Below are 16,428 nucleotides of genomic sequence, written 5' to 3'. Positions count from 1 at the left end.
CATAGCACAGCTTAGATCATAATTTTGCAAATATAAAGTGTACCGGTATTGTCTTTCAAAATTCTTGCTGAAAATGGTGAAATTAACATCATAGACAGTCACACGTGTATTTCAGTATTTAACAATAGTAATTTTAGCTACCCACGTTCAGATTTGAGAATGATATTACTTCTTAATGTGACATTTATGACATTATAAATGCTTAAATTGTCATCTTAAAACACAATTTCACAATTCAGCGTATGTATATACCAAAGAGGCAGTAAACACAATTGGTCAATGTTGCCTCAGAATTTGAAAGTGCACCCATCCTTATACCAAGATTCAAGAAATTTGGACCCATCACTATACCAAAAATCAAATTTAATGCAAATTTTGTGTAAATTTTAACAATTTTGGATACAGTTAGGCACAATACGCGGATTTAGTGTTTCTCTACCGGAAGTCAATTTGTGCCGAAATTCCTTCCCACAATGCAATAATAAGATACAGTTCGGAGGTCAATCAATATTCTTTGTTTTGCAATCATATTGCATTGTGGGAAGGAATTTCGCACAAATTGACTTCCGTAGAGAAACCCTAAATCAACGTGATAAACTATTTTTTGCACAAAATGGGAAATTTTTGACCCATCAATATTCGGGCCAAGAAAAAGGGGTCATCATTGATACCAAATGGCCAAAAAAGAGACCCATGTTTGTGGCGCATCCACATCATTTGTACTGAGTACCTCCGCTGGAGTCCTCTCTCTCAAAAAAAAAAAAAAATCTCATCTATTCATAACATTCTTTGATAATTAAAAGGATAATTGGTTTAATTTCAAGCATGTGATTGCTTCTAAAAAATTGCTATCTACTGAAGATAGCAACAGTATCAGATATTTTATGTTGTTGGGCCATGCGGCTTATAAATATGCACTGAGACTGACTTTTCATTTTTAGAAGTTTAGAATAAAAATAAAGCTTGTCAAAGTCTTTGAACAGAAATCCATTGGGTCCATGCCTAAAGAAAGACAATTTGATTGTTTTTATTTTGTTTATTTGTTTGCTTTTTGTGCTTTTTTTATTTAAAATATTTGTGTCAAGATTTTTTTCAAATGCCAAATATTCCTTGTTAAATCAATTGCAGAGTTTGTTAAATGTGAGAAATGGAGTTTTCAGGATGCCGTAATGATGTAATTTAGATTGTTTTTCAATACCTATTATTGATTGCATCCCACTTCTAAACAAACTATAACAAGAACAATATTTTGAACTATTTCTTACACATTTTGTGCATGAAAATCATGTGTGTTGATTTCCCAACAGGAAAGGTGCTCCCAAAAGCAGAGCTAAACCAAGCACGAAGCACAAGGTTACTTTATTGTATCCTCCTTAGGATAGTATATTATAAAGCAACAGTCCAAAAGTAGTGCTATGTCCTGGTTGATTGGTAGATATACGACAAGCATGTTAAATACCCAATAGCAAATGAATTGTGACAATGAGGGCAGCATACAAGCTCCACATCATAGACATATCACTGTTTGTCTGGGCTCCACATCAGTCAGAAAACCAATATGTAACGTTTAGCCAAGAGAGGGCAGTAGAAGATGAAACCTGCAGATATTAGCGGAGTCGTATGACCTTTATTTGTACTTTAAAGGTTGTATCAGGGATTACAGCAAAAAGCAATAAGAAATTAGATTTTAAAGGAATAGCATTAAAGTGAAGGATAAGTCAATAAAATTGTCATCAGGTATTTTTTATTCGTATGAAAAAATGGTCAGAATGGAAGAAAATGGTGGTTTTGATAATGAAGCTCCATTCAATTGAATAATGGTTTCAAGTTGTCCGTATGCACAAATTCCCCAAACAGTGACTAAAATTTGACATCGTACCCTTATTACGCCATCTTCAGTCTATCACTTAACCACTTGCAGGCTATTTATTATAGCACACCCAGTATTCATTCTCTTTACAAAATGCTAAAATAATTTTGTTTGTTTTCTAATTTAGCAAATAGCTAACATAATGTAACATGTAACATAAAATATGTATGTTTGTGTTACAGAGATGGAGAAGAAGGTATTTTAAACTGAAAGGTCGCAAACTCTACTATGCCAAAGAAAGCACGGTAAGTGGGTTGTTATGGAAGTAGAAACTGAATTTTATACTGGTATGGTAGGTTGTGAATTTATTTGGCATTTTATGCATCAAAAGATGAGCTTTCAAAAGGTGATATTGTAAATCAGGGACTGCCTTTTGAAAATGAGAGAAGAGCTGTAGAATACTCTTCTGGTCTCTTCAAGAAGAGCTGTTTGCACCTGTGGCCATTAAAGTATAAAGAATTTAATGAGTCGTCTAGAGGAGCTATAAATCGCTCTTGCAAATGCAATTTAGGAAGAGCTGTAAAGGAGTGATTGCTCTCACTCCTCTCAAAAGGCAGTCCCCAGTAAATGTTAGTTCAATTTTAGGAGAGGAATAGGTGCTCTTGCAAGTATGGAGCCATTTAAATTATGTAACACTGGGGGAGGGGGTGACTGAAATATGCCAGGAATTATGCCCCAAATAGGCTAGTTTTGACATGAATTTTGCATAAACCCCTTGGCACACACCTGAACTGGGCGAGCTTCCCCAGTAAAACCTGGAAATGTGTTGATACATTTTGTACTGCATGGTTTGAAACATTGTGGGATGAAGGTCATCAATTCAAAATTGAATTTTAATTTAATTTTTTTTCTTTTTAATTACCTGTATTATTTAAAAATGAAAAAAAAAGACAACTTTTTGTAGTTCATGAGTGTTCTTGAATATGGCTTATAAACCATTCTTCATGGATATAACAGAACATGATTTTATTTGTTAGTAGCTAACAAGCTCAATTGGGTTAACCTGTGATTGCACTATTTTAATAATCTGGAAGTAGGTGTGTGTGGGTGTTGCCCAGCATTGGCTCTTTCACATGATTACTAGGAGCGTGTCATGGCATAGGTTTTGGTTATTAAGATGTCTTGTTTGAATATCAGAGTTGGCTTGTATTGGTATGATATATGAAGTAAAGGACTGCAAGGCATGCTATGTGTAATTGTATGTCAGTATGCCAGAGATATTTGTTTGTGATATTACAAACTTACTTATGAGCTGTAATGTTAAAAAGATATTACTCAATATTTCAATATTCATATTTTGTGCTTGAGTGGACTAGAAATCTCCAGGGCAGACTCCAGGTGACCTGAACCCTTATCTTGGCTATGTACCCAGTGGCGTACCGTGGCCACTCCTACCCCGGGGGGCTGAAGGAAATTCAATTTTGCCGCCTTCCTCAACAGCCCAAAAGGTTGACCCAATTTTTTTTTTTCGGTGGTTTGAAAAAGTGAAAAGCAAAAAAAAAAAAAAAAAAGGATTATAAGCGCTAGCGCCCTAAAAGCAACACATTTTGATGTATAGTACAATTTTTTCCGCCCTTTTTTCTTAACTAATTATTTTTGCCGCCCTTCTTCTTCCGCCGCCCCTTCGTTTGCTGCCCCTTCTTCTTCTGTCGCCCCTTCGTTTTGGCCGCCCTCTGCTTTTACCCTGGGGGGCTGGCGCCCCAAAGCCCCCCCAAAATATGCGCATGGTACCAATGCTGGACCCTGTGTTCCCCCTTTGATGCTCTGCTCACTCTGTGCACTAAAAAAATCCCAGTTCTGTATCGTCTCTGATCTTGTAACTTAAACATTAGTTTTGTTATTCAGTGGGCGATGGATGGTCATAAAAGGATTGAATATTGCTCTTTATTTATAGGTTAATGATATGATATGATGACCTGATGTGCTGTATTATTTTGTGTCACGATATTTACATATTTATGAACGCGTATTACTTGTTGGGAGAGAAATTAGACAAAATAATGCACTTGCACACTGATGTTGATAAATTTAATGCACTGTGCATAGATGCATCAACATCAGGTCATCATATCATATCAATTTCATACTAAGTTTGATATAATATTGGATGGCTGAGCATGATACCATAACATATCGGATGAGTCATAAAATATCGGACGAGCCAACGGCGAGTTCGATATTTGTATGACGAATCCGATATGTTATGGTATCATCTTGAAATAAGCCATCAATATTATCATTATTAGGTTTTCTTAACTCCTAATAACCCTGAAAACATAATAATGAAGTTGATCGGTTATTGTGTTTAAGCTGCAGAGTAGGTTAATGAAAATGTAGGCAAAATATGCAAATAAGCTCATTAATTTTTGTAAATATGTAAATAAGATGACACAAAACTATACAGCACATCAGGCCACCATATCCTATCACCATACCAAGTTTGAAGCGTTTGATTGTTTTATTGCGTTTGTGAGTTTATTTTGTCAGTCGGACAAAATCTAGTTTTCGTCATTGAATTAGTTTGGGGCAGGGAAGAAGGAGAAATTGCTGTAATTGAAATCAATCACAAATGCACAGGTCAATAATGCACCAATCTGAAAAGGTCTTTTCATGATAGAGTGATTATTTGATTTGATCATGAGAGAAGAGTGCAAGGCCTCCGTTTTGCAGATAGCCAACCAAGTGTTGACAGCGTAATCAGCAGTGATAAGATTCTGAGAATTTGAAATATCATCTGTGATCTAGAGCTTTTAAAACCTCTAGGGATTGATGGACAGTATCTATAGATGAAAAGTGTGTCGCTTAAATCTTTACGCTCCGCTTTTTCTACTTGTAAAGCCACTTTATTCAATATTATATGGGCAAAAACGAATATCTGGTAATATCCGGTTTCCCCAACTAATCACCATGGCGATTTGATAGATCCATAACTAATACCTTATTTTGAGTTAAACCACTTATAGTATTACCCGAGATTTTCATAATGGCTCAAAGTGATATTTTGTAAATCAAAAGAATACATTTCTAGGAATTCTGTGAATTACGAGTTTAGCTATATGTAGGTTACCTGTATGTATCGCAAATCAAATTTCAATATTATATTCTCTGTATTTGATGTAGACAGTGCATGGACATCAAATATCAAGGAAATCTAAACCTATGTATGTAATGTGCAGAATTTTCCTTTGAAATTGGATGCTAAGGAAACAAGCAAACAGGCGATGGACATGTAATTTAAGATACCTTCTCATTGTAGTGGCTGAATGGTGATTTTACTGCATTCTAAGAAAATATGACATATTTTTTCTTGAAGGAAGTTTATGGGAAAAGCTATCATTGGATGAGTTTGAAGAAAACAAAACACAAGAGAATAAAGCTACAGGATATTTTGAGAACTTATTCAGGAAGAAAAAAAGTTTTGCACTTAGTAAGGGCACAAAAAATAAATGTTTTACTTGTTGCTAAAATCGTGTAAAATTTTGGCCAAAATTTATTGATTTTGACTGAACATTTTTGAGAAAACAATCAGAAAATATGTTTGCAAAAGCTTTTGGTGATATTTTAGGGTCATTTTAGCCTCCATAAAAAAAAAATCCGAACCGATCCTACTTGAAAAGTCTATCCGCCCATAAAACAGGGTGTTTTTTTTGTCACCTAACTGCCATATATAAAAAATAAAAATGTTCAAAAAGTGAGTTAAAAGTGAGACCCTTATTAAGTAATTGAAATATCTCGACTTTATTTGCTGAATGAGCTGATACAAATCATGTAACCCTGGTGCGACATGGTTTCTTCTTGGGATGATCAACTCCAAGTGTATTAGCTAATGAGTTTATTGAAAGTACATGTAGTAGCATGCAAGTTTCAGCACTGTGTTGTTGTTGATACTTCCAGAGTTAGGTTTATCTTGCTGAAAATTGCTTTCAAATAAACTTAGATTGCTCTTTTAAACAAGATGAGTGTTGTTTTCTGTATTTTGATATTATTCATGGTAAAGATACATTGTCTACTGTGTGACAACTAATTGAGTGTATGATGGAGAGATTGTCCCAAACACAACATAATTTTGGATCATCAAGTAGATGTAAAGTGCAGTATTGATGCATAAGGTCCTGATGAGAATTGACTCTTACCTCAGTGCTCCTACTTGTATACGTCAAATGTTAATAACATGATTGCTGTATGATGACGTCATTTTCTGAAGATACAGAAAGACTGATGGCAAGGTTTGTTAGACAATCTCAAAAGGTTTGCAAAGTTCAAAGGAACTCTCTTAAATTGGCTGATTGGCTGATTGGAATATTTCAGTCTTTAACCAGTTGGTTAATATGGGATTTATAGGGATCAACCTAAATAGATTGAAATGGATTTGGCTTGACTCTTGATTTCACCATCCAATGAAGTGTTACCCCTAATGTACTGCCAAAAGGCATTGTATACTTCAATCCTTTTTTTTCCAATTCAAAGGATTTGTCCCTAAGGTGACGAAAACAAAAGCACCTGTTTTAAGGAGGATGGATGAACCTTGCATTTTTTTCTTCAAATGCCCTTAATATCACCAAAATCTATATATTTGTGACAGGAAAAACTTTAATTACCCCATTTTTTAAAAATCTGGGTCGGTCTGTCCAGAAGAACAGGCTTTTTGTCTTTTCTTCGCCTATTACTGCAGTTGGTAAAAGATTGACAATGAAAATCAATCCTTTGGAGCAAATATTCAATTGGAAAAGATTTGTGTCCAACTTCAAGCGCTATGAGATTAAGAATCACTCCTTTTGATCATGTTGAATGTTTAGAAAGATTGGAAAATCAAATCAATCAACTGAATATTCAATCGAAAACAACAATCATTATTTTTCCCTAATTGCAGTCAGCAAAAATTGAAAAATCAATCACTTTGATTGAATATTCAATTGGAAAATTTACAAGAGGAGATTCTCAAGGTTTGTTAGATAATCTCAAAAGGTTTGCAAAGTTCAAAGCAATATTTCTATGTTCAGTTTCATTGATGCAGTATATCAGCAAAAAGCAAAGTTTTCACCAACGTAATTTGATGTAAATAAATTACTGCACTTGAAAAGGAAGTTGGTAATATTATTAGATGAGAAAATTAACTTTCGCAATCCCTGTACTGTATGTACATTTTGTAAACAACTGAAATTGAGTGCAAGATTCACTTATGAATCTTTCAGTGGACATGTAACTAGATTATGCAGATTTGGTGCTTGCTGAAATCTCCAAGTACAATAATCAATAATGTCATAAAGTTAAAAATAAGATTACACAACATTTTAAAGGGGCATTTCATGATCCACAGCCTCATCCTTCACTTTTTTCAAAAATGGATGTCCTTGCAGACTTCTAAGCGGTAAATCATGGCCATCAGTAAAAGCATACTAGTATTGAACAGGACTATAATAAGGGTTATTTGTTCATTCATCTCTGCTAACACTCATATCCCAATCGGTTTGTGATGACATTGAATTGACTAGTATGGTGAATGTTTTCACGGTTATTACCCTTCCATTTGATTAGGGATATCATTCGGGTGCTATATTTAGCTGCAGCTTTCGCTAACAAGTAGGAAATAGAGACTGGTTTACCTGGGGCTGGTTTCATTGCTAGCAAAAAAATGAAGGTCATATCCATACTATCACTCTTCTTGATATTGTAAAAAGTAAACATATCCGTAATATCAGGAAATAAATGTTGTGTTGCCTTGCCATGGGTAAATGAGGGAGTTCCAATGGTCGGATATATTTTTCCACACTTTGTAAAAAAAAATGTACGAAGAGAATTAGGTATGGGTACAGCACTGTTAATAATTATGACAGAAATTCATGTTTTTCGTTTTCTATTTAAGCATGAATTTTTAGTTTAACTTAAATCTAAGACCCTGTTTACACTCAGAGTTGTTGACTTTAATTGCAACATCACACAGAATCAAACATTTTGTTCGTATTTGATGTATATATAGGCCTATTTGATACGGGATATAAAGCTACTGACAATCGATCTTGAGTTTCCCATCACATCATTTCTGAAAACAAGTGAGGTAACATTTTTATTATTCATTATTTTTCTGACTTAAATATATGATCAAATACGAATGTAAAACAGGTTGTTATTTACCACTTACTCCCTCAAAGATGGATGTTGATATCCCAAGTGAGGTTTAAAAGTATGTATACTAAAAAGAGGCAGGCAGCAAGTTTGGTAGTAAAATGAATGTTTTGATTTTGATTTTTCCACTAAAAATGCAAGGATGTTCATAAATTGTTTTGTAAATATAACCAGTTTTTAAAAATATTTTTAGGAAATCACAATTCAAGTGAGGGTCAGAAAATGAAGTGAAGTGAAAAGTCAAAATTGACTTTCATGACTGAGTCTAATATGACTTATCCCTTGCAGCTTTCATCCAAGAATTCTTTTAAAAATATGGGTGGGCTATAAAATTGTGATGTTTCAGATTCTTAAGGGTTCCGACGGACTTCATGCAGTATGATTGCATCAGGATTTTGACACTTTTTTTTTCTATTGGAATAAAAACCCAAGCAAGCAAACAAATCAACAATAATTTTACAGACCTAATATAAAACTTCAGCATAAACCTGTACATTCAAACAACAAAAAATAAAACTTATAAAAATACTTGAAAAATATATTGATACTGAAAAACTAAAAATGTTTGTAAAACCAAAATCCTCAAAAAGCTGATATGATCAAAACACAGAGTCACAAATCAGAAGCTCTATCAAAACCTTATTGGATATGTGCCAAAAGGTACCTCCCACAAGAGGGAGGTCACAAATCAGAAACTATCAAAAACCTGTTAAACTTGGATTTGTTGGATTTGTGCCAAAAGATGCCCCACCAAAGTGGCATAAAATACTAGGAATTGGCTAATGACGGTTGTTACTGTGTAGAGAATAAAAGACCGTGGGCAAAATGCTGTGATGTGGATGGACTTTGATTATGCAGCGAGATAACTGTCTTTGTGTAGTCAGCTTGTCTTCCCTCTTGGGTATATTATTTGTATGCACTGGAGTGGGTGTGTGGCAATCACAAATTCCATCAGTCACTTTTGTTTTGTTTTTAGCAGGTTTAAGATACTTTATTATCAAATTTTGTACAATAATATGAATTTTGAGCAAAAGGAATGATTAACTTGTTCAAGATATTCTTTAAATTTGCATTCAAAGTTATCAAATAATACTTGCTTGCTGTAACTTTTATTTTGGTTTCATAATAATATAAAAGAGAAGTGACCTGTTGCCTACAAATTGGTTAGTTTCTATCTATATATTTCTTTACTGATATTTTCTGGAATAAAAAGATACGGTCATGATATGATCTTTACAAACAAATAGATACGGGTTTTAGTATGTGTGCACAGAATCAAAAAGAAATGGAGGCCGACGAATAGTTTTTGAATATCACTTCACCAAAAATGTGTCTCAGAAACATCAGGCAAAAATAAAACCAACAGTTTCTTTTTTCTTTTTGTTTGAGTTAACGAAGAAAGTTATTTTCTCTGTATGATTTCTTTTTATGTGTAATTTTGGCACCCTATGTTCTGCTAGGACTTCCCCCCCCCCCCATTTTGTACAACTAAAAAACAAGAAAGTCTTCTTGGTATTGACTTCATGGATGGCATGAATGCCCCTTTCATTTATTATTAATCAGTATTAGACAAAACAGAAACTGTTAAATCAAATGTTTGAAATTCAATAAAGATGAATTACAATGAAACCTGAAATCCAGTTGAAGCTAAATAAACAAAGAAGAGTGTGTTAAGTCAGCTGAACCATTCTACATCTTTACGTCATTGCTGGATTTGGTATTCTTGCACAAAAACTAATCAATTTAGTCATTCTAATTTCTAAGACTTCAATTTAGTTTTCTATGAAACTGACATCATCATGTTGGCTGCAGAGCAACTGCGTGTATCCGCTTGAAGTAACCGACCCTAGGGCCACCACTTACTTTTAAGCGTTTTTTACAGTTGTATGTGTGCAGCTAATGTTGTTGATCAAATTTGGCATTACTATAGCAACTAAGCTGATCTATTTCACTTAAATACGTCTTTTCATCGCTGTTCACAGTCACGCTACATCCTATCATGGGTATGGGTTCACAATTTCCCAGAACTGTAAACTACATTTTGATATGATTTTTACAAGTACAATATGTGAAATTACTAAAATTGTTGGTTGAGTCCTGCTAACACACGTCACACTTCATCCATTATAACTTGCAGCGTGTTTGTAATTTTCACATGGGAATTGGTGAACTGGTTCAAACGCCATTGGTTATGTATGCAAGCATAACATTAGTTTGTTTTGTTCCTTGACATCAGGTGATGAAGCCTTGCAAGTCTACTTGCAGGGCATTCACAGATTTTGTGGGTTGGAAATTTATTAGCATTGTATACATGCAGTCCTGATAGCAGCAAATAGTAAAAATTTATTCAGCTGAAGATATATACATTAGTTCTGCCCAGCAAGCACAAATAAATGTTTCACAGAAAAATGTTGGGTTTATAAAAACTATCTACTGAAGATAGCATCCTACATATTGTGTGTTTTACTATCTACTGAAGATAGCATCCTACATATTGTGTGTTTTACTATCTACTGAAGATAGCATTATACATATTGTGTGTTTTACTATCTACTGAAGATAGCATCACACATATTGTGTGTTTTGCCATCTACTGAATATAGCATCATACATACATATTGTGTGTTTTACTATCTGCTGAAGATAGCATCCTGCATATTGTGTGTTTTACTATCTACTAAAGATAGCATCATACATATTATGTGCATTGCTGTCTACTGAAGATGGCATACATATTATGTGCATTGCTGTCTACTGAAGGTAGCTTCATACATATTCATAGCATCATACATATTGTGTGCATTTCAATCTACCGAAGATGACATCATACATATTGCATGCATTGCTGTCTACTGAAGATAGCATCATACATATTTTGTGCATTGCTATCTACTGAAGTTGGCATCATACATATTGTATGCCCTACTATCTACTGAAGATAGCACCACACATATTGTGTGTTTTACTTTCTATGTCACCACATATATTGTGCACATTGCTCTGTACTGAAGATAGCATCATACATATTGTGCACATTGCTATCTACTGAAGATAACATTATACATATTGTGTGACAATGTGCATTGCTATCTACTGAAGATAACATCATATTGTGCACATTGCTATCTACTGCAGATAACATCATATGTGACAGACAATATGCATTACTATCTACTGAGGATAACATCATATTGTGTGCATTGCTATCTACTGAAGATAACATCATACAATCATACATATTGTGCATTGCTGTCTCCTGAAGATAACATCATACATATTGTGTGACAATGTGCATTGCTATCTACTGAAGATGGCATCCTACATACTGTGTGCATTGCTACCAAAGATAGCATCATATGAATTGTTTATTACTATTTATAGCAAAGATAGCATCAAACATAAATGTGTGTATTGCTGTCTACTGAAGATAGCATCATATGTATTGTGTATATTGCTATCTACTGAAGATAGCATCATACATGTGTATTGCTAAGATCATGTCATATATATATATATATATATATAGTGTGAGAGATTTGGTCTTGGCTTTTTACGACTTGGTTCATCCATTAAGTGAAATATTGTATAGGCGTAAGAAATTTGAATAGACGACAACGTAGCTGAGCAACATTAACGTTAATTCCAAGCTGTCGCCCTCAGGGCTTCATCAAGGCATAGGCAAACTGTTAAATGAATAAACAGAGAGAGGATACATAAATACCAGGCAATAAATCCCTACATTACAAGAAAATATTATACAATCAAAAACCTGAGCAGACCAGAAACAATGTTCATGTATAAAGATTATACAGAAAAGGTATTATATTACAAACTGATGATGCAAAAAATTGCAAAATTCTGATGCTATGATGTATAAAGTCAACAATACAAAACATAATGAGTATGGGAATATTATAAAAACCAAAGCAAAACCTTAACTTACCGAGAGAGGAGATGCTAGATGTAAAGTATGTGTGCTGGTTACGGAAAGACTTTTTATGATAGCATATATCATGTGTATTGCTATCTACTCAAGATAGCATATATCATGTGTATTGCTATCTACTCAAGATAGCACATATCATGTGTATTGCTATCTACTCAAGATAGCACATATCATGTGTATTGCTATCTACTCAAGATAGCACATATCATGTGTATTGTTATCTACTCAAGATAGCATATATCATGTGTATTGCTATCTACTCAAGATAGCACATATCATGTGTATTGCTATCTACTCAAGATAGCACATAACATGTGTATTGCTATCTACTCAAGATAGCATATCATGTGTATTGCTATCTACTCAAGATAGCACATATCATGTGTATTGCTATCTACTCAAGATATCACATAACATGTGTATTGCTATCTACTCAAGATAGCATATATCATGTGTATTGCTATCTACTCAATATAGCATATATCATGTGTATTAGCATATATCATGTGTATTGCTATCTACTCAAGATAGCACATCATGTGTATTGCTATCTACCGAAGATAGCACATATCATGTGTATTGTTATCTTCTCAAGATAGCACATATCTTGTGTATTGCTATCTACTCAAGATAGCACATGTGTATTGCTATCTACTCAAGATAGCATATATCATGTGTATTGCTATCTACTCAAGATAGCATATATCATGTGTATTAGCATATATCATGTGTATTGCTATCTACTCAAGATAGCACATATCTTGTGTATTGCTATCTACTAAAGATAGCACATGTGTATTGCTATCTACTCAAGATAGCATATATCATGTGTTGTTATCTACTCAAGATAGCATATATCATGTGTATTAGCATATATCATGTGTATTGCTATCTACTCAAGATAGCACATAACATGTGTATTGCTATCTACTCAAGATAGCATATATCATGTGTATTGCTATCTACTCAATATAGCATATATCATGTGTATTAGCATATATCATGTGTATTGCTATCTACTCAAGATAGCACATCATGTGTATTGCTATCTACCGAAGATAGCTCGTACATATTGTGTGTATGAAATTAATGTGCATACCTATATTTTCATAATCTACCAAAAATGGCATTTGTATAGGACCTTCTCGCACACACCTTACAAAAAGGTGATCAAATTACTGAAATCCAAATAATTTTGCTCTTTTAATACATACCAGTGATAGCATGATTAAGGTATTTTTCATGGTAGTTATAAAATTTCATATAATGATGATGGTGATGATCATAATTTGTTTTTCAAGATGATATTGTACTAGAAAAGTCCTATAATTTTGCAAAATATATCCTCAGGCTCATTTTGCCCACAAAATATTATGCCAGTTCTTATCAGTTCCTCAATTATTCAATTTCTATGTCTGAAATATTCAAAATACCATGCTTATTAGTGGACAAACATCCCTGGGAGGATGACCTAGATAAGTGGGGTGATGCGTTTGTTTTCAATCCATTCAGTATTAATGACTGCCTGCATTCACGTGCCTTGTTTGTGTGTGTACTGATGTGGGAGTGAAACAGACAGAATCACGGCGGTAACGAGACAGAGTAGAGTGCAATTATCACTTGGGCTATTTAACACATCAATATCACATTATAGTAGGACAGAGACTAGGATAAGAAGAAACTGATTTGTGTGTATGTAACAGAATAAACACATCACAAGGTAAGCTGGAATGTTGTCATAATTATCAATATTGTTGAGTTCTTTGAACCATATGTGTTGTATTGTAGGTTTACAAGGATTTATTTGGGAAGGAGATAGACGACAGACAATCTAATTATGACAGTCACTTGTAGGTGGGGATTGGGGCAAATTATGTGGCATGCTGTATTACAGTAATATTATTGTCATTGTCATTGCTAAATTTGTGATTATAGTTATTCTGTTGTATTTTAATCTGCTCAAGATATAGTGCAAATGTAAAGTTTCAATTTGATGAGAATGCGATCAAGACATCAAGAATCGTCTTAAGATATATGAGTTAATTCAGCCTTTGGTTTCGCTGACAGCTTTATTATGATATATTCTTAACAAATAGCTGATATATCATGTATATTCATAACAAATAGAGGAGATATAAAACAGAGCACCGGCAAAGTAATAGCTTGAGAATCTTCGAGGAATATGTCATGGATTGAAATATCGCACTTGCATTTATGTTGGTCTTGTGTGGTCCTGAGTGAGGGCTAAGGGGGCAGTCATTTTTTCTTCCAAAGGGGGTTTGATTGCATACTAATTACTTACTACTGGGGGTTATGAATATGTTGGTGATCGGAGTCATATTTTTATGACCCCCTATTCTGGGTTGAAATCTTTTATGACCTCCTTATCTCTGGTTGAAAATGTATTTGTATGACCCCCTTTCACACACACACAGACCAAAACAAATTATTCCAAAAAGGTCAAAAATGTGTCCCCGCTTGTACAGAAGGTGTGTGTAACATGTGAAAATTTTGATTGTTAAATGTAAAGAATCTGTGACTCCCCAGTATATTCATTATCCACCCCTTTCCAAAAAAAATTGACAGCCCTTAAGGGGTGGGGTATGAAAGTTTGGACAGTATTTATTGTGGGACATTAGAGCACATCAGACATATCAAATTGCATTCTGAATACGAAGAATGTCCTTCTGATATCAAATAATTTAGATTTTTTGAAATTAGCATTGTAATACACATTTTATGGCAAATCATTAAAAATTGATATTTTTGATATTTAACAGTACTTGAAGTAAACTTTATAAATCTGATGATTTATACTTAAAGTGTATGTAGGTGGGATGAAAAGCCCGACGATCAATTGAAAATTTTGACCTTTACATATTGAAGATATGGATTTTTTTCCCAAAACACCAAAAATAAATAGGTCTTTTGGGGAAAAAATCCATATCTTCAATATAAAAGGTCAAAATTTTCAATTGATCGTCGGCTTTTCCTCCCAGCTACATACACTTTAAGAATATATCATTAGATTTATAAAATTTATTTCGAGGACTGTTATATATAAAAATTTGAAAAATATCAAATTTTAATAATTTATCATTAAATTTGTATTATATCGTGAATTTCAAAAAATGAAAATTATTTGATATCAGAAAGACATGCTTCGTATTCAGAATGCAATTCGATACGTCTGAGGTGCTCTCATGTCGAAAGAAAGATCCAAAATTAGAAGTTTTCATGTTTTGACAAATATATCTCACAAATTGAGGCTTTAATATGTTTACTATGATAATTTACTTACCTATTCTAACAGCACTCTTGATAACAATGTTTTTATCAGATATCAAACATGTGAATGCCGTTTTTGTTGTGTAGTAGTCTTAATTTTTTTTGTCTTTATGAAGTTGATGACAACCTGTCTTTTGCATAACTTGTACAAAATAATAAATAAAATGAGTTTAAACAGTCCTATATAAAGCAGCTGATCAGAAAAGTGGTTAGAAAAATATATGCTTAGTGTATTAATAGTGTTTAGTTGCACTTGCATACTATGTGCAGCTTAAATCACATTTTTCTCTTTTGATATAGATTAAAAACTGCATATTATTTGTTGCTTCAGAAAATGAACAAAATAATGCACTTGTACTGAGATGTTGATGCATCTAATGCACTCCCCCTGTTGGACCCATGCATTAAACGCATCAACATCTCAGTACACATGCATTTTTGTCCAATTTCTCTCACAACAAGTAATGTGCAGTTGATTAACCTGTAATTGATTTGCAAGGAGCTTAAGGAGCATATTCTATATGTGTGCATGTTTTTCAGTCTAATCGCTTTATATTTGCTCAGAGGTCACTCACTTGACTAAATTCTAATGGGATGCTAATATGAATTGTAAGATTGTTTTTTTAATGTGTGAATCGTTATACAAGCACCAGATTTTTGTCTTCGGTATGCTAATAGGACTGCCACAAATTATTTTTAACATACAATTTCTTAATTTTCCCCTCAGTGGCACCAGTCCTGCTTTTGCTAAATAAGTATAAAGAAATATATAGTAGATAATTTGTTGATTTAATGTTATAGACTGCGAGTAGGTTTTTGATTCCACAGCATCCTGTTGAAACTTTAAAACCTTCATATGGTAAATTATTGTACAAACCAATACAACCTTCGTGCTCTTGGTCTAACTTGTAAAGAATGTCTACTAAGAAGGCCCTGACTTTTTCACACCAGTCTCTTCTGATATATTGTGTTCCTTCTGAATTTCAAATCTATATCCATGACATATGGATGGTGATTATTAATTCATTAATCAGTAGGCTAATACAGGAATCAGTTGGGGTGAGTAGTTCAATAATTTAAATACTTGGGAATGCAGCAAAATGTTTTGCTTAAAGTATGTATTTAATGTATTATTTGATCATGGAGAATTCATGGGAGGTTATTTTCCTCAAATGTGCAGGAACCTTGAGTGGCTGGTGTA

The 16,428-nt window shown here is 33.7% G+C and overlaps 1 protein-coding gene across 3 annotated transcripts in view; it reads left to right on the top strand.

The window, feature by feature from the left end:
* The window catches only part of LOC140155905 (diacylglycerol kinase delta-like), a 204,334-nt gene that overhangs the window by 109,707 nt on the left and 78,199 nt on the right, over positions 1–16,428 (top strand). For all 3 annotated transcript variants that reach the window (XM_072178914.1, XM_072178912.1, XM_072178913.1), the window contains exon 3: positions 2,053–2,115. In XM_072178914.1, coding sequence (XP_072035015.1) covers positions 2,053–2,115 — 63 coding nt within the window. The remainder of the gene's footprint in view (positions 1–2,052; positions 2,116–16,428) is intronic.

This window comes from Amphiura filiformis, chromosome 6 (genome assembly GCF_039555335.1).
Source record: "Amphiura filiformis chromosome 6, Afil_fr2py, whole genome shotgun sequence".
Classification (NCBI taxonomy): domain Eukaryota; kingdom Metazoa; phylum Echinodermata; class Ophiuroidea; order Amphilepidida; family Amphiuridae; genus Amphiura; species Amphiura filiformis.
This window is presented reverse-complemented; position numbering and strand designations above follow the sequence as displayed.